Source organism: Strongylocentrotus purpuratus, unplaced genomic scaffold (assembly GCF_000002235.5).
Source record: "Strongylocentrotus purpuratus isolate Spur 01 unplaced genomic scaffold, Spur_5.0 spur5_scaffold_6, whole genome shotgun sequence".
Taxonomy (NCBI): Eukaryota; Metazoa; Echinodermata; class Echinoidea; order Camarodonta; family Strongylocentrotidae; genus Strongylocentrotus; species Strongylocentrotus purpuratus.
Window position 1 is genome coordinate 32,982,960 of NW_022145612.1, and position 18,916 is coordinate 33,001,875.

An 18,916-nucleotide genomic window follows, 5' to 3' on the forward strand; every position below is an offset into this window, starting at 1 on the left:
TACTACCAGCCTTTTGTTAATTAAATCATTACAGAATCAATAACTTCATTCAAAATAAGTTTCCTATTACATACATAGTTTAATAGTAATAATGGAGGGGGTAAATTGGAGTGTAAAATTCGAAGAAAGATATATGTATACAATATATATTTTTGGCATCCACAAACCAAATTTTTCTCTTTGTTATATGAAGAGGTAAAGAGAGGACTAAACTAGCCGATATTATAGCAAATATCCTATTGTTAGAACCGAATAGGAAAACTGTTAAATCCCTTTCTTTCAAGATAAACCAAAAATAGAATGCTCTCCTAAATATTCAGTATAACTGCATTGGTGAATTGCATTTTCTTTATTCGTTGCAGGCGTCTGAAAAATATGAAGTATTCTACATCATCAGATCATTAAATCTTGATGGGTGCTCAACGGTTATTCAAATTATACGAAATCGAATATTTTTTGTGTGTAATTTGTACATTGAACTTCCTCTCTCTCTCTCTCTCTCTCCCCCCTTTCTCTCTCTCTCTCTCTCTCTATTTCTCTTCCTCTTTCTTTTTCTTTCTTTCTCTCTCTCTCTCCCTCTCTCTCTTTCTCTGTAAACATATGCAGAATTTGAATCGGGAAATATGTCTTTAACGGCATGCAGAATAGTGTTGGTTGCAAAACATTGGTTTCTGTTAGCTCTGGCATGACATATTGATGTGGAGATTTATATTCAATTTGATTCCGAGGGAAGCATACTCCCGCAATTCACCGCCTTTGGTTCTGTTCTCATTGCAGCTCCCATCTCCTCCTCTTATTTCAAATTTGTAGATGACTAGATAGGCCTACACCAGTGCACATTGCCCAAGGTATAATAGTGCACATGTAGAATATCACCCGTGATATTGAAATTAAATGATCTGATCTTTCGGTGTGATCAAACCTCAATGAAACTTGACGAAATTTGCTTCAATTCCCACATCAGAAACCGATGGGAGTTTACGGTGCAAGACTAGCTGGAGTTAATGGATTGAGTTCATTATCCGTTGATGCGCACTGTTGCAAATGCCCCCTCTCTATCCCACTCTCTCGAGTTACTCTTTCTCCCTTTCCCTCACTCCCTCCTCATCTCTCTCTCTCTCTCTCTCTCTCTCTCTCTCTCTCTCTCTCTTCGATTCGATTTTTTGTTTTACACGAAGCTTACTTCTCGCACGTACGTCCCACTAACGGCGAGGGCTGGGTGGCGCAGGGAAATACGGGCTGTACATGTAGTTTATTATTCAGACGACGGTGAGTGTTTGGGGAAAGAACACACCTTTTGTTTGCTGCTTCGTCACCAAAGTTGTGAAACTGCCCTTTCCTGTTTATCTCCCTTAGATGTTGAACTACAATAGCGGTGAGTATTCCCCATCATGTGTTATTTTCATTATTACCTCGTTTCTCTATTTCTTCGTCCGCTGCCAATGATTGTTATTCTCTAAATACTATTGTAATAGTAATAATAACGATGGATTCCGCCAGCTCAGTTACTCATGCAGCTTCCTTGTAGCTTGTTTCAAAATGTATGTATTACTTTAACTTCTCAATTACAACCATTATGAAAGTTATTGGTGCAAGTACATCGAACTCGTTTTCCTTTACGATAGTACTGTTGTCTCCGGAGCCGATGGGTCTACATAATTCGACTGCGTGGCACAACAAATTGTGCTGTCAAAGTAATGGGATTTTGCTTTTAAATCAACTGCTTTTTTTTCGTAAGTAAACGAATATCAGCTTCCTAGATTATTACATTACAGTGTGTATAATAATTTTAATTGATCGAAATCAGGCAACTGCACGAATGCCGTTTGTGTGGAGATATTTGGAATTCACTAAGTCGCTCATATTAAAAGGGTAATATCGACATGCAGCGTGGAGATCAATACTTTTCTATCGTGCCGGAATATTAGTCAAATTCATTATCCACAATTGCACAATCTTGAAACATGTTGTACTTTTATCGCTTCTACGCACAGTCGCCACAAATATTTCCCAAAAGATTGCCACTATAAAAAATGTCATTCCCTCGTTGTAAGATAATCACGTTTTAAAAAAATGGATGCTTTACTACCTGTGTCTGTTCATTCTATGCACATTTCTTGAAATATTCAGAATTGAATTCACGATGTTAACAATTCTTTTGTTTAATCTGGGGTAAAAACGTCGCGACGTCTACATTGATTTCAGTTTTATTCATTGTAAATTTTCCAAATTAATAGCTATAAGATAAATGATAATCGTCCATTTCGTTTCTGAAATATTGTGCAGTTACTATCATAATGGTTGGCAGATTCTCTTGTCAGAATCAAATGATTAACAAAAATATATATATCATGAACCAAATGTCATTAAAATATTCGTGTTATATACTAATTCCGGCTAGACTTTTAAAATATAAGTCTAGCAGTTGAAATTGAAATTGAAATTGAAATTGAAAAAATTACAAAAACCACCGTTCTATCAAAATGCATTTGTTACTTGTACACTATACATGTACATACTCATTACTTTAATGCAAGCGCTTATACGTGTGCATTATTGACCCACAAAAAAAAGCCACAGAGAGGGAGAGAGAAAGATGAGGAATAGACAACCAGAGACAGATACACACACGAACACAGTGATGGAGAGTGAGACACAGATAGAGCGGGAGAGTGGGTGGAAATAAATAGGCACAGACAGAAAGAAATTAGACTAGTATAATTGAATTCACAGCATGCTGAAATTTCTGAAATTTTCCCATGTAGTGGAAACCTAAGGAGCATTATTATTAAAGGCATAACGAAATTTCAAATGGAAATTTCCTTTGTAGTAGAAACCTTAGGGGAACGTGCTTACGAGGCAAATTAGAGACAAATTATTTAGAATTATACTCCAGATAGTTAATTTAATCTGCAACATTCGTAATATGGTACACATCATTTTGACAGCAATAATTTATAAAACAAAATTGGATGAACTAAAATTAGAAAGAATATACGAGTGAGTCTCAATGCTGCTTACTTCATTTGACTTTAGGTAGTGGTTAGTGGCCCACACATTTTGCTATAATTTCATTTTTTTTAATCCGAATCCCATTTCAGACACCATTATTGACTGCCAGAAAAAGAAGCTCTAAAAATATGGAATGACTATGATAATAATTACGCTCACTATTGCAGAATTCGACATCATTTGCAACGCCAGAAAGAGTTTCAATTACTTTTTCTAAAAGTCACAGAGCTTAATGACCCTATTATCAATTTCTTTAATGCCAAATCTTTCATGCGGGTCTTTTTCCGGTTAGCCAAAGAAAGTCATTAGCGCCTTCAAATCATCACTTTCAATCGCATTTTTTTGCAATTATGACGTAATCCGAAAGTAACGAAATGCTGAATACCATGCGTATGGTACTATGAGAGGAATCAGCTAGTTTTGATGACATAAGTCATTACTCATCTCATACATTATGTGTGTGAATGTCACTTTTGTTTGCAAAAAAAAAGAAGAATATTTGTACATCAGCGACAATACAAACTGGTCTCATACAGTCGTAGGTTTATTTGCCTTACACACTAGATCATGTTTCACTGGCAAATATGTGTTAGTCGGACAGCATTATTTATGCTTTCCCGTCGGCCCTTTTTGTTTTAAGATAACAACATTACCTTTACTACATGTGCCATCCGGGAAATCAAGGCACGTCCTGATACAACTCAATTTCAATTTATAATGATCCGACGCCGAAAGGCCTGATATTGCTTAAAGTTAGGTGATTAATTTTAATGAGATTAGGAACTCATGGTTATAAATGCTTTTTCAAAAGTGATTATCGCTCATTAAATCTCCACACTATGTAAGCGCGCGTTGATGATTTACTTGTTGAATGATCAATCAAGCCATTTTGTCATTCGGTTTGCTCTATCTGCATGCTGGATAAAGATATTCTCAATTCTCTTTTGTTAGAATTATGTCGAATCTATTTCAACGGGATCTAAAACCTAAGACTTAAACCTAAGCAATCAATCTGAGGGAAATTTCAATACCTGTCATGTATGTTGCCTTTAGAAATCATATTCGGATAACGTCATTGTCATGTCATTTTTAAAATGTCCTTGGGTTGATTTTTGGAAGTCTTTGCGATCGTATTTTTGTTCTTTGTATTGATGATCTCTATAAGCTACACATGTACATGACACCATCGAGGTCTGAGCGTGCACTTTGACTCCCTTTTATAGAATTGATCAACATTTTTGTTTCCATATTGAGCCTTCGATGAATAACGATCGAGAATTCGCGTTTCACGCTGTGCTTTGATTTCAACCAAATTCTCCCTCGATTACTGCATGCGGTCAGAGCCGCTAGACTGGGTTTAATTTGTGGTGTATACCTTTTCGTTCCTGGCATTAAATAAATCTTGGTGCTAAATTTGTATTTCCAGCTGTGAGGCACTTTTCTTCACAGTATAAATGTATGCAGGCGAGGAGGTCTTTTCTCTCTCTCTCTCTCTCTCTCTCTCTCTTCTCTCTCTCTCTCTCCCCCCTCTCTCCCCCTCTCTCTCCCTCTCTATACATACACCCTCTCTCTTTCTTTCTCTCTCTCTCTCTTTCTCTCTCCACCGCTCTCTCTTTATTACATACATACTCCCCTCTCCCCCTCTCTCGATCTCCCTATTTCTGTCTCTGTCTCCCTTTTATTTCCAATCCCCCTTTTATTTCCCCCTTTTAAAGAAAATTGGACAAAACAATAGAAAGATATGAATTTTCGCAAAAGCTGAATGACTATAGGTATGGAATCGTCAAATTGTCTGAGTTAGTAATGTCTCTGCGATGTAGTGGCGGACAACTTTCCCATTTGTTCCAACACACAAAATTACTTTGGGTCTTTTCTTTTTAGAGAACCTGTATTATGTATATATTTTGAGTAGTGACCCAAGGAGGAAGGCGATTAGAATAAAGACATAATAAAATGGTTCTTTCGTACACGACTAACAGGAGAGTTATCTGCAACTACGTCACAATCCACTGACTAATTTGCCAATTTGAGATACCTAGTGATCCCATATTTCAAACGTTCATAATTTTCTTATTATTTGTTTAAAACTTTCGCCATTCTGTTTATCTTATTTTTCTGCTTTCATTCAACAAGGGTTGGATTGCCCTTTTAAAGCTGTATTTTTACATATATTTGCCCCGTCTATGTTATGGTTCAGTGAATCAATCAGTGGTCTTGGAGTCAAGAGGTTCCGGGTTCGAAGCCGAGACGATTCGTGGAGCCATTCGTTCAGGCATTTAAAACCGTACCCACCCTGGTCTGATTATTGCATTACCATATAACCCTTATAATTGCCCTTTTACCTTTTACATGTTTAAAATTATTGTTATGTAATTTGCCATTTTCATGTACTCTGAACCTGATTTAAGTGCAACATTTTTAGTGAACTATTTTATATTTACCTTTGTTAATAGTGATAATAGTAATAATATTGATATAAATTACTGTACCATAATACTGATACTAAAAATATTTAAAATAATGATGATAGTTGTAATAATAATAATAATAATAATAATAATAATATCAATAGTAGTATGTTGTAGTTAACGAGTGCTAACTGGCACCGCCTGTAAGAAAATAATTTATGATTATATTTGTACTTAATCTTTTTCATTATGATCTCATTGCTTTAATTATTACATGTTATTACCTATTTTGTCTCCTGTAATTTTGATGTTTGCTTTTACCATTGTGAAAAAACCTGTAATTCGGCTTTCGAGCCGCGATTGATTTTTTATTGCAATAAACCATTACTACTACTACTTGCTAATCAACAAACACACAGGTCTACTCGATTTCTCATTCGTCAGGTATAATAACCACAAACAATAATCTAGAAATAGACATTTGCAGACGAAAACAACAGCTGTCGCGCCTAAAAATCAATAATTTGGTGTGATCTGCGTATTCAGCTTCCCTTTTCCTCAGTCTGCAGCAGATATTTTGTTTATAACTTATTTGAGAGCAGTATATCTAATGCAATTCTCTCGAAAAACAGATCAAAATTATTACCAGTAATGATATCTAAACCATTCACCGTTTTTATGTTGCTCAAGTTTGCTTTCGCGATACACTTTCTCCAAAACGCAACGACAAGATATCTTAGAATGAACTACCAGAGAGGAAATGTGATCCTTAATTGGAAAATTGGATGTAATTAAATCAACGTTTAGGAAGGAAAAAAACATTTTCCTCGCAGGTTTTCCCCATTATCAATCTTATATTTCCTGAAATTTCGATTTGATACCCTTCCTATGTAGTATCTTATAGAAGTGCGGAAGTCCATTAGTGCATGGATGCTGCATCGGTGATTTATTTCGGGTTATTAAGCACTGATTGGCCTGATATGGATATAGAATGATTAACGATGCTTTCAAATCATGGAAGATGAGGAGCATCTTAGTTCGAATGGAATTCTTAGATTGACGGTTCACCGGGATCAGAAAATTCAATCGACTTTCCCCCATTTTCATTCATTAGATTAATTCTTATGAGCCCTCGCAGTCATGCATGTTTGAAGGCAACATAATCCTGAGGTTGGGCCTATAGATATTTTTTCTCTCCCTCTGTCCCAACGTGCACCGCCCTCGGGTTTGATCGTAATGGCTTCAGTACCCCTTCTCTATGTCATTTCCGTTTTGTCTCATTCTACATTTCTCTTCTTCCTCTTTTATTCCTATCGTCTTTATTCGGCACGTCATAACGTTAGTTCTATAACTTACGGCACCTTTCTTTTCAATCTTTTGAGTTGCTCTTTTTAGGCCCTTTCCTACTTTCTCACTTTGTACCCTACGACAAACATTGGCTCGTTTCCCTCATCAACATTTCTTTTTTAATTTTCCATTAAATTTTTAGTCCTTTCCGGATCAAAGCCATCACAAGCATCTCAAACATACCTGATTATCATATTGCAAGTAATAATCATTTCAAATCGAGGAATAATGCACACTATTCGAGTACATTTTCGTGTGTCGTCATCAGAGTCACCACAACAGTACTCATGACCCTACAAGCCTTTAGATTAAAGTTGCTATCTAGAATGCTCTTTACTGACATTGCTATAGATCCTTTCGAAAATTCTTTGTAATTAACCTCTAAAAAGTAACGTTTGCTATGCCAACCTAATGCCAATTTGAAAGCCTGCCTCCGTGAATTCATTAAGAACATTTTACCACTCGTATGCCAAATATGGTGGCGCAGTATCTTAGTACATGTACGGTGTGTCGATCGTTGAGTTTAATTCCTGTTTTCTATTCATGCCACTCCCGAACGTTTGATTCTTGCCAGCCTTTCCTTCCGCTCTCTCGTTTCCATCTTGGTTTATCATCATCTCCCTCGGGATGGCGCCACGGACCTTCATGGTCCTCTTTTCCCTTTTAACTAATCAAACAATGAATGGGGGAGACCAATCCGTGCGGGCAGGCCATTAAGCTGGCCACCATGTTAATGATCTTGTGCATGGTCCCAGAGAGATCAACATCGCTCATACGTTTGCTTACAGCGATCCTTGACACGCTGTTTGTATAATCATGCGAAAGGGCAGCTAGTCCTTGTAATGCTTCCGTATATAACAACATGTAAACGACTTTTAGCACTCTGCTTGGCATCTTAAATTTGATAATGTCAGGTTTTTTTGTTGCCATTACTTGACGAGCGTCCTCAGAAAGTAGATCACACGATGAAATGTGTAATCGCGTTTTTCTTTACTGAATGCGTCCCAAATGCGTTCGAACTGTCGAATGCTTAGAAGAGTGCTCATAAAAAATGCACTCATCTAGATTATCCTCCTTTTAGATTTTATCTTTATTACAACGATACTCCTTTTTCAATATCAAACGTGACTGTCAAGATGTCAAGACAGGACAAAATTCAATCTGTTAAATTGGAAATAAAGACATTTCCGATTAAAAACTGTAAAAACAAAAAGATTTGTATTGAGGGTAACGCTTACGCTTTCCATAACGAAAGATCGATTTTCAAGATACCACGAAATTTCGGGTCTTAAAAATGATATTTTCCTTTCTCCATTCGAATGTGTGCCGTATCGATTTTCCCTCTGAAAATTATTGATATTAACCTTTTTGTGGTTCTTGTTGAGAATATATCTAGCGTGGGAACGATAATTTGTCATCGTGTAATGCGTTATTAACCACATTACTGTTCATGCAGTGATGCATTTTCAATTCGCTTCCACCCCTCACCAAGTTTTGTTTTAAAGGATATTCCTCTGGTTTCTGAGGATAAGTATATAGATTATCCAGTAGCACCGATAGATAGTCCTTTAAATTCGACAAATAGTCAATCGGGAGCGCCAGGAGTGTCAAGCCTGCCAATATTATAGCGCTATACAAGAACCCAATATTATTACTTAAAATTCAAATTTATTTTGAAATTACACTACTTCTTTTACAAATGAAATACAATGAGCTCATAGTAAATATTCATTTTACAATGTAGGGCCTTTAGCCCTAAAGCTAATCACGAGCAAATTTTGCATGAATTTAGAGAAATACATAGGGTAAAATTACGGATTATTCATAATTAATATTTAGATAGAGAATAACCTCTCATAAAGAAATGTTTAAAATTTACGCCATGTATAACATTATAAGTCAACATGTTGCAGCAGTTCAAACCTGTCATTTTAGACATAATTTTTATTTTAACGGATACAGCCTAAGTCAGACTGCTCTTATTCTTAGCGCCCATGTTAATTTTTTTGTCCTATTGTTATTCATTACTATTCCATACATTCAAAAGAACTGTTATGAGGCTTTGTTATAAGATATATAGAAACTCAATTTCTATGACCCATATACATGTAATAGCTTTAAGTGAGTGTTAAATGTGTACTCCTGTTGATAACCACTAAAGAATTTTTTTTGTTCGGGTCATGCTATTGTATTTTATACAATTCTAACTTAAATTATTAACAAACAAAAGTTGATTGATTATCATAGTTCAATCAACATATAAATGGTTGATTGATATTACGTGTCACTCTTCATTGTAAGCAATAGCTATCTATTCGTTAAGCTAATTTTTGAAATTAGCATTTAAATGACTGTTCATAAATCATGTACATCGAAGAGGTGATAAGATGAAGGCAGAGTTAAGCTAACATGTGACTGTTATTTGTTAATATTGATTATTATGTTACTTGGTATGCTTGGTCTGAAAAATATAAGGACAGAAAAGAGAAGGAAAATAAATTACCCAACTAGTATTACTAAGAGAAGACTCGTCTAATTTAGGTACAGAATTCATGGCATTAAGTTTTCATATTTAGATTAATTCTGCAATCGACAAGGGAAGGTTTTAAGCTTATATTACTATCCCTGTTTTGAGAAAATATAGATTGGTTTGACAAACCTGTTAAATGATTATCCAAATCCTATTAGCGTTTGCTCAGCTCATTCTATAGATACCCCATATATATCATTTGAATGCACAACCAATTAAATATAATGATCCTAGTAAGCACTACTCGTTTGAAGCAAGACTGAGAGTACAGACACGATTTGTTTTCGAATTGTTATTCTCTTACCATCATCATCATCATCATCATTATTCCTAGTTTCTCTAATTTGGGTCTGTCAAGATTGTTGAGTACATTGTAATATTGATTCCCGACCCCCTAGCACCATAATATGCTTCTACCCGATTGCGCTTTACTTCACGGATCTGGCTAGCCAAGTAGAAAGGCTTTCAATGGAATCAATTTCCTAATCCTTTAAATCTATTTTAACTCTCTCATCACAATCTACTGCTTGTATTTCCTCTCTTCCTCTCCTCTCTCTCTCTCTCCCTCTCTCTCTCTCCCTCTCTCTTTCTCTATTTCTATGTCTCTTTCTTTCCCTCTCTTTCTCTCTCTTCCCCTCCCCCTCTCTCTCTTTCTCTCTCCCTCTTTCTCCCTCTGCCCCTCTCGTTTTTTCTCCCTCTCTCCTTTATTCTCTTTCTCTTTTATCCCATTCCCCCTCTGTTCCCCATCCTCTTCTTCCCAATCAATTCCTAGTCATTCGCTTCTTGATTGTGCCCTTTACATTTGTCACTTTTTATGTTACTTTCCACCAAATCTTGTTTCCCCTATTTCCATTACACTAGCTTAGTCTGTAGACTGTAGACTAATTATTTTACATCTTCTCCCGGGTGACATGGAAAGAGGGAAATCACAAGGTATGCGATAAGAAATCTCGTTATCTCCTCCCACACTATCTCTTACCCACACACACACACACACACACACACATACACCCTCTCTCCCTCCCTTCTGTATTCATTCATCCTTTTCATCTTCTTGTCTTCCTTTGATCCATTCTGTCTATCGAATCTCACATTCCTATTTCCTTCCTCTCTTTCTCTCTCTCTCTCTCTCACTCTCTCACTCTCTCTCTCTCTACCTGTTCTCCTAAACTCCTCCCTTCCTCTTTTCCCTTTCTACCCTACCACCCTCTCTCTCTCTCTCTCTCTCTCTCCCTCTCTCTCTCACTCTCTCCCTCTTCTTCTCCCTCTCTCTCCCTCTCCCTCTCTCCCCCTCTCTCCCTTCTCTCTCACACCCCGTCCTGCATCATTACTTTGTTCATTTTGCTCCCATCTTTCTACTTTTCCTACCCTAGCGCCTCTTTTCGCCCTCTTTCCATATTCATTAGCCCTCTCTCAATCTACTTAGTAACTCGTATTCTCATAGGCATGGAAACCAAGCAAGGGTAACGGCCATTTGATGGGTATTCAGAAGTGGGCCTTTCGGGATAAGAATTGCGCCTTCTTCCAAACTGAGAAAATTATGTTCACTTCCTGAACCCTTGTGTCCATTAAAAGAGAAAATGGTAGTCTCAGCTTTCCTAGAGCATTATGAGCATTCGTCTACTTTAGATGTAGACTTTGTGTAGAGTGAAAGCTTAACGCTTTATACTGTTAGTAGTTGTGTATCACGATTGGCTATACAATTTTCTTAACTGTTTTCTACTATCCGAAAGTGAAGAAGATGATATTTTATACCCCTACATAAAAGATAACGATGGCGTGGGATGTAATAATACACGCTCTCTGAAGAGAAAAGTCCCCATTTTACGTCATTTTAGTGTAAAATGTGAACATTATGAATTATTATCTAATCATCCTGTCCAACCCAGAAAAAACATTATTTTCTCAGGTGTAAGTGCTTGGCTTCTTCAAAGATAACAGTTTGTGTCCCATATTTGATCCCCAGTCTGTGCTATTAAAACAGCAGGTTGGAGTCTGTGTATTTTTAGAGCATAGTTAAATTTCATCTCAGGTAGTCGTCGTCTACGTGAGATGTAGACTTGGTATCCGATAAAAGCTTAAGAACTGATAATGTTTTTAGTTCTTTGTCTCGATTGAAAGTATTTTCTTCATTTTAAACCAACACCCACGCTGTCTTTAAGAATGTAAGAAATGAAGGAGGAAAACAATGAGTCGTAGAAAAGATTCCCCAGCCCATTAGCATTAGGCTTATCTTGTTCTTTGTTATTGTTTAGTATGCTTGGTGTTAACTTTATGAATTCATTTCATGTTCCTTTAATCACCCTTTTCTTCAGAGAAATCTAATATCCTCATGTACCCTAGGTAAGGAGTTTGGCTTCTTTAAAGATGAAAAAGTTATGAAGTTCCTTACTGATCTCTTCTATTCCCTAACGTTCGTCTACTTGAGATGTAGACTTGGTATACAGTGAAATGTCAAACTATGAACTTTCATTTGCCAAAACACCTGTTAAGGGTGAAAGAAAAAAGAAAAACACTTTCATTTGCCTAAAGAATTGACTGAAGATATTTTCTTCTACATTGATAGTATCACACCTTGTTTTTATATAACAAAATCGGTGTATAGTTGCAGATCAATTATTGCAATAAGCTCCTGCAATAAAAATGATGGATGGGATTCGGTAAAGGGGTAATGCTGGTTTAATAATTTTATTTCAAACGTGATCATTGTGAATTTATTTCATGTTTCTTTTTACTGGAAAAGAAAAATAATGTAGGTCCCTTCCAGATCTTTGGAGTCAACAATTAAAGAAGGAGGTAATAGTCTGCATATTTTAGAATTTCAGCTAGGTAAAACTTAATAGTATTTATTACAGAAAAATGAGAGATTGAACATTTTCTCCTGTTTTTGCACCATTACATTTTGAGTTATCAGTATGGCTTCATTTCGTGTTTCACCAGTCATCTTTTTCAGCTGAGAAAAACTAGTTTCTTGAGCAATAAACTTAATCATGCCTGAATCATTAATGTCTGGTTACTGACGCGCAATGCGTCTATATTCTTTTCTTCGTGTTTATATGCTTACATCCTTGAAAGTCTACCACACACGTTTGAACTGCGATTGTTGTCACTCTAGTTGGCATCTATCGATTTGTTTGTTGTCACCATTGATGGTCATGGATAACGTGTTGCAGCAAGTTCCGATGTTTAATCGATGCCATCTAGAAGACAGGGACATGTCTGGAGATCAAAATCGATTCTCCGCAGAAAAGGGCTCAGATCTACACCTGCTCGTACAACAGGATGTGTATGATACATCTTGTATCCCCCTTGTTTGTGTCCTTTTTTTAACTAACCTGAAGATGTGTTTTCAACTACAGGGTGGTGCCGATGCACTCCTCCTCACCGTCTGAAGAAAAACAAAAGTAGTAATTATAGAGCTTATACGGCATACAGTGCTAATCTCTATCTCTCTCTCTCTCTCCCTCTCAATCTCTCTAAGAAAAAGTTGATGTTCACTCTATTTTTCACTCAGGAGTCACGTCCCAGTATTACGCCCCTACGTTCACCAACATCTTAGTACGCTACTCTGTTTTCGAGATAGCTATTTTGGAATGCACGTGGCATCCAAATTGAAATTGACGGCTCTTGTTTATCGATAGACCTATACGGTGTTACCAGCATACTAGCGGGCATTATAAGTCACCGTCTCGTTGCTGTGTGATCCCACTTCTTCACCTCCTGGTGGTGTTGAAGTGATGGGCGTCAGTGAGGACACCCCATTTCATTATTTTTCAGCTGAATCTTTATTGTTGAAGTGAAGCTGAAGTTGAAAGATTCATGTTCGAATTTTTATTTCCTGTTTTTCTACCTTCCTTGCTTGCTGGATAATTTTCTGAAGAGATGTCGGCGAATTTGCCTGAGCCTTCTGTAAAGAAGGAGCCAGCCCCCCCCCCCCCCCACTTGGTGGTGGTAGTGGTTGCTGCTCTGCTTTCTATGCTTTTGTTTAAATGACCTCCTAACGTTCCGACATAGTCAGAGACCTGTGTGATTCCAAACGAATAGCACTTAAATAGTCAATCATGAATACACTAATTGCCACTCATTATAATGATTAGCACATCTTCACAACATTCCCATCAGTCATGCCTGAGTGAATTCGGTATTGTTATCATAATATTTATCTTTTATTTCTTAAACATCAGAACAGCACACAAGAACTATGAATATTCTATTCGATCCATACATCTTTATTTTATTTTGATGATGTTCCCGGAAATATGATTAATTTTGCGGCTTAAAAATTAATGTTGAAATAGATTTTGTAATGTTAATCCTTAAGGAATCTGTATAGAACCTTGAGAGACTCGGGATCAATTTTCCACTATGTCGTTTTAATAATGTATAAAAACATGTATTTCCGTCAAAATGGTCAAAGATTTGTTTTAGAGTGCAAATAGGTACATTGAATACGCTATCCTTAATTTTTCTTAAAAACCAGAAACTCTGGTCGACCATAATTGAATCTAAAATGAAACGTTGACCAGAAAGCACTCAATATCTCGTTACGTGAAATTCGTTTCGCAGTAAACAGGATGTAAAGAATCGACCGTAATCTCATTTGCTTCCATCTTATTCGATTTATCTGAATTCTTTTGATGTTTGACTGTGTTTCAAATGAACACAATTAGGGGCCTATAATAAATTAAATGACATTGGAGAGTATTTTCGAACGTGACCTGATATTTTCACCCGCAGGTTATATTGCGAACGCTGATTAGTTCCAGTCTTCAATTCGAAAGAAGAAAAAACACATCCGTTCGTTGTCCACGTCATGTTAAAAGGAAACGAAAGACTCGAGGGAGTATAAGAAGATGAACACGTAAGATGGCGGAAAATAAACGTAATAATGACGGAAATGAGATGAACTTTGGAATCAAAATAAGTCCGGTACTCTGACATGAATGAATGCTGTTACTTTGATACTCGGAGGTCATTAAGATGATCAATAACAGTCCCTGGTTACAATGCCTATAATAAGTGTGGGACTGCAACTTCATTTCCATCTTTCATTTGAAGCCCTTGGGTGGGTGCGTTTAGAAAATGGAGTTTAAACAGCAGGTATGAAATTATTATGTAGAACACACTTAAATTTTGATGGTTAAGAGAGATAGAATTTTCAAATGTTACTCGCCTCCAGCAATTTGATCATGTTACATATTTATGTTATAATTTTTTTAGATTTGTATTAACCGCTTTTTCTATAGTGACAAACAAAACGTTATTCAAATTTTACATTATATCTACTTTTTATTAACAAAAGTTTTTTTTTTTAATTTAAAAAAGTATATTAATGACAATTTAATCATTGTCTTATCATCCCTGCTGCACAAATATAACCAAAGCACACGCACACATACACACACCCATTACACACACACACACACACACACACACACACGCACGCAAACGCTCAAACACACACATATTACGTCGATTGACATCTATCCCTCTTTCTCTCTCTCTATCTTTCTCGTACAAATATTCCATGCGCTCAGTACTTCTTCCATTGACATACAGTATCATGTTAGAATCGCCATCAAGCACACCGACAATGTTTTATTTCAAACAATACATGTGGCTGCAGGACAGAAATTGATATCGGGTGCCAATCGCCTAAGGGATTTAGAGTATCAGAATTCCAATTTCCTGGCATAATCAATGCTATCCATCATAATGAACACGAACGGAATATTCTTTCCCGTTCACGTTTCCAATTCTTATTTCCTAACAACAACTGAATAAGCTGGAACTGTATTTTAGAGCAGGTTGAAATTCAATAAATGTAGTTTGTGCGTGTCCTCATCTATCGACTGGTTAAAAGAAATTGGTTCTTTAAATAGCACCTACCGACCAATCCACCGGGATTAATGGGTAATTCAGTGGCTTTCATCATTGTTTTAGTTATATCACGTTTTCTCTGAAGAAGGCCCTAAACGGCCGTTTAACATATCAACTAACTATAAAAACGCGTTAGGAGAAATGTCAAGAAAAACAAAAGGACAGACTCGATTGCTAAGAGTTGCAACAAAGTCGATGGCAATTTTAATGCCCTATTTTATACTCCATAAAATCATGTTCGCATTAATACCTCCTTACAGTGTTCGCACATTTCAAAATGTGTTGGGAGTTTTTTGTAATGATATTTCACATGTTTTAAGGCTTACCAGTGCAATAGTACAGTCTAATGACGAAAACATTAGGATAATCTCTGTCATTCGTTTCTCTCTGTCCCCATCTGTCATCTCCTTCTCATCCATAATTCCTTCATCGCTCTTTCTGATTTTCTTCTTGTTGAAGAAGTTTGAAACATCCAGCACATTGTAACGTCCCTGGCTGTAACCATATTCGTCAAGGCTTAATGTATATTTGCCCTAATGGACAGGAGCTATTTGACGAGGATTATTTCATTCAATCTGAAAAACAGAAGCGTGTACCCAATAAGTGCACATAATAGAGGAGTCTTGTTTCATGTAAAAAAAATAATGCTGAAAAGATTCTCATGTATACCTGTCATTATTCAGGTTTTCATTAGTAATTTACGTGTTGTTTTGGTTATAATCCGATTGAACTATATACGTTAAGTCCGAGTTAATGTCCTTCCAATCTAGCTATCCAAACAGACGAGAATGAATTTCAAAGCGAGCAAACACCATAAGGCGCGGTGCTTTAATTGTGGGTGTGTATATAACATGGGGTATTTGTGAGTGAGAAGATGTTGTATTGTGTCTTCTCTTTTCTCTAAAAAGCATGGGCGCATACAACAGAAACCCTTATGACGCTATCAAAAAAATTGTAGTTAGGGAGAGCATGGGCTACCTTGATATTATACTTTCACTGTAGATTTAACTGTTTCCTTATGTGATCGTGTGATGTTGTTTTTGATGAAAAAGAATTTGATGGTGATGTTTTATCCATTCATTTTCAACGATTCATATTGATTGATAACCACCTGTAATTTGATGATCGCCTTTTTAACCCTTTTAATGAAAATGCTTATATGTTTTTTTTCTTCTCATATCTATTGGTCCATTACAGCTCTTGTTCATCACAAAGACGAATTGATATACCGCAACAGCCGCATCTGGTAATGAAAGAGCAGCATTTCCCGTCAATGTGAAGTGCGTATAATAACAAGTGACGATCGACGTTGCAGGGTAACATGATACCTGATCGATTGTATAAAAGCCTTCTTATCCCCGAGAAGTTAACAAGGACCTAGTGCCCTTCAACTAAATTGGCAGGGTACGGCTGCTACTGGCCATGACATTCACAGAGTATAAAGCCAGAGGCAGAAAAACAAAAACGGACAAAAAGAGAACGCGCCGACAGTTAGGTACGCCATCACCTAATGTGACACGCTATCTCTGAAACGTGAGATCAGTACATGTTTAAAAAAAGGGAATAGAGCAAATGCCGAGATTTCAGCTTAATGACGTATCTAACGAATTTTACATCTTTTTCCCAGAGTGTAGTCATCTCGAATATGTCGACTACTGATCTATATCCTCCCGACGGCTGTGGAGAGGAGAATATTCGCAATATATCAGACATCGTGATTGCCATGTTAGACATTCTTCTGTGTCTTCTAGCGGTCGTATGTAACGGTACTGTGGTATTTATATTGTACAAGAAACCCAAGTTACGGAGTAAATCTAACAGCCACCTCATGAATTTAGTCATCGGAGATTTTATTTATTGCCTAACTCTTCCATTGACAGTAGCAAGTTGTCTAACGGGTGGTTGGACCTACGGATTCGTAATATGTCAGATTCATGGATTCTTCATACTGTGGGCTGTCATCGGCATCGAATTCATATTTCCTACCTTAGCGATATACCGGCTCATCGTCATGTCACGATCACAGAATCGATTTGCAGAGTTTTACAAATCACAGACACTTTTCTTGTATGTGGTAACGTGGATCCTTGCAGGACTGTGTGCCCTTCCGCCGTTGATAGGTTGGGGGAGCCTGACCTCATGCGACGGGTCGCCAAACTGCTTTTTGAGTTTTAGTGACAACGAATCTTACGTCATATTCCTAATTGTTATAACGACCATTATTCCGCTGTTCACCATGGCATTCTGCTACACCAAAGTTATAATCACTGTTCGGCAAAGCTCCAAGAGAGTTCAGCACACTACGAATAACATGTTGTCTGCATCTGTTGCTTCATTAGCTGTGTGTGAAGACCAAAATACCCTGCGTGTCCCTTCGCCTGCACTTCCGGTATTGTACACTGACAGGGATTTCTTGCCCTTGCCTCCTCGACAAAACTTACCTAGATCAAACGTCAATCAGCGAAGATCAAGTCTTGCTTCGGCAACGGGAGGCAAAACACGGGACAGTGGACGACGCTTTTCTCTCGCTTCTATCGCATCATCCACCATGTCCAACGTCCGACCGAGTGAACAGCGCCTTGGACGATCTCTTGCACTTATATCAGCGTCTTATCTTTTCACCTGGGTACCCGTTCTTGTGTTCACACTCCAGTCAACCTTTAAGCCAAACACACCTCCAGATTTCTGCATAAAAATGATCCAATTGTTTCTATATCTGCACGTAGCAGTAAACCCTCTGGTGTATGGCCTTCTAACAGATCCTCTACGGAGTGTCCTTTCAGGCTACATCAGACGAGGACGCCTTGGAAGCACACATGAGTCGCAGCGTTGGGTACCACCATCAGTGGCGACTAGTTCACTTCAACCAAAGAATTCTGTTAAGACAGGTAACTCACCAAATACCGTAGCGTGGAGAGAAAAGAGCGGAGACCCATCACTGCCTAACTACACCGGACAACCAGGAATGAAACCAATAAGTACGGGAAAGACACTCGTAATTAGCCCTGTCTCAGTTTTGTCAGCATCTTCAAATGATGAGAGCGCTTCAATGCGTGCGATTGAAGATCATGGAAAGGAGATAAACGCACAAAGAATTACTAGATTTTCTGAAAGTTGTGAACCGGTCAGTGTTAGTGACTGTTGATTATTTTTTAATAGTTTTTTATTGGGTATCAGTATAATTTAAAAGAAGAAAAAACTACAGATATATTGCACGCAAACGAATGAAAAATACGAAACTATATTTATATCTATCAGATCAATGTATCTAAGGCCCATTTATATTGTTTTACTCACATAATTATGTAAGCCGCACATTTGCATATCATTGGTGGATCCAGGAAAGAGACGTCATGAATAAAATATAATACATGAATGAATGAATGACAAAAATATTAATGCAAACTGTTTTTGGGCAGGCTTACGGGGCATGATATTGAAAATGATAATGATAATAACAGTAATAACAAACAATAACTATTCTTGATAATTCCAGTTACATCTACATTCCATTTAAATATAAGTGACGATAAAGTGTACCCAGAAACTGATGAGCTGTTAATGTATAGAGATAATGAACCATCATATCTTAATGAAAGAGTCTATGAACACTGTGGCCCGAATTCTACTTATTGGTTAAACTCGACCTCGGTTCAAAGATCAATTTTAAGAAAGGAAAAACTGAGACCTCAGACGTATAACCTTAAGTTTGTTAAGCAAGATTGTGGAAGAAGCTGTA

The 18,916-nt window shown here is 37.1% G+C and overlaps 1 protein-coding gene across 1 annotated transcript; it reads left to right on the forward strand.

Moving 5' to 3' along the window:
* The first annotated feature begins 1,304 nt into the window (after window positions 1-1,304).
* Window positions 1,305-18,916, forward strand: LOC100892511 (tyramine receptor Ser-2). Its single transcript, XM_003725955.3, has 2 exons — window positions 1,305-1,375; window positions 16,375-18,916. The coding sequence occupies exon 2, from the start codon at window positions 16,769-16,771 to the stop codon at window positions 18,320-18,322; it is 1,554 nt and encodes a 517-aa protein (XP_003726003.2). The 5' UTR covers window positions 1,305-1,375; window positions 16,375-16,768; the 3' UTR covers window positions 18,323-18,916.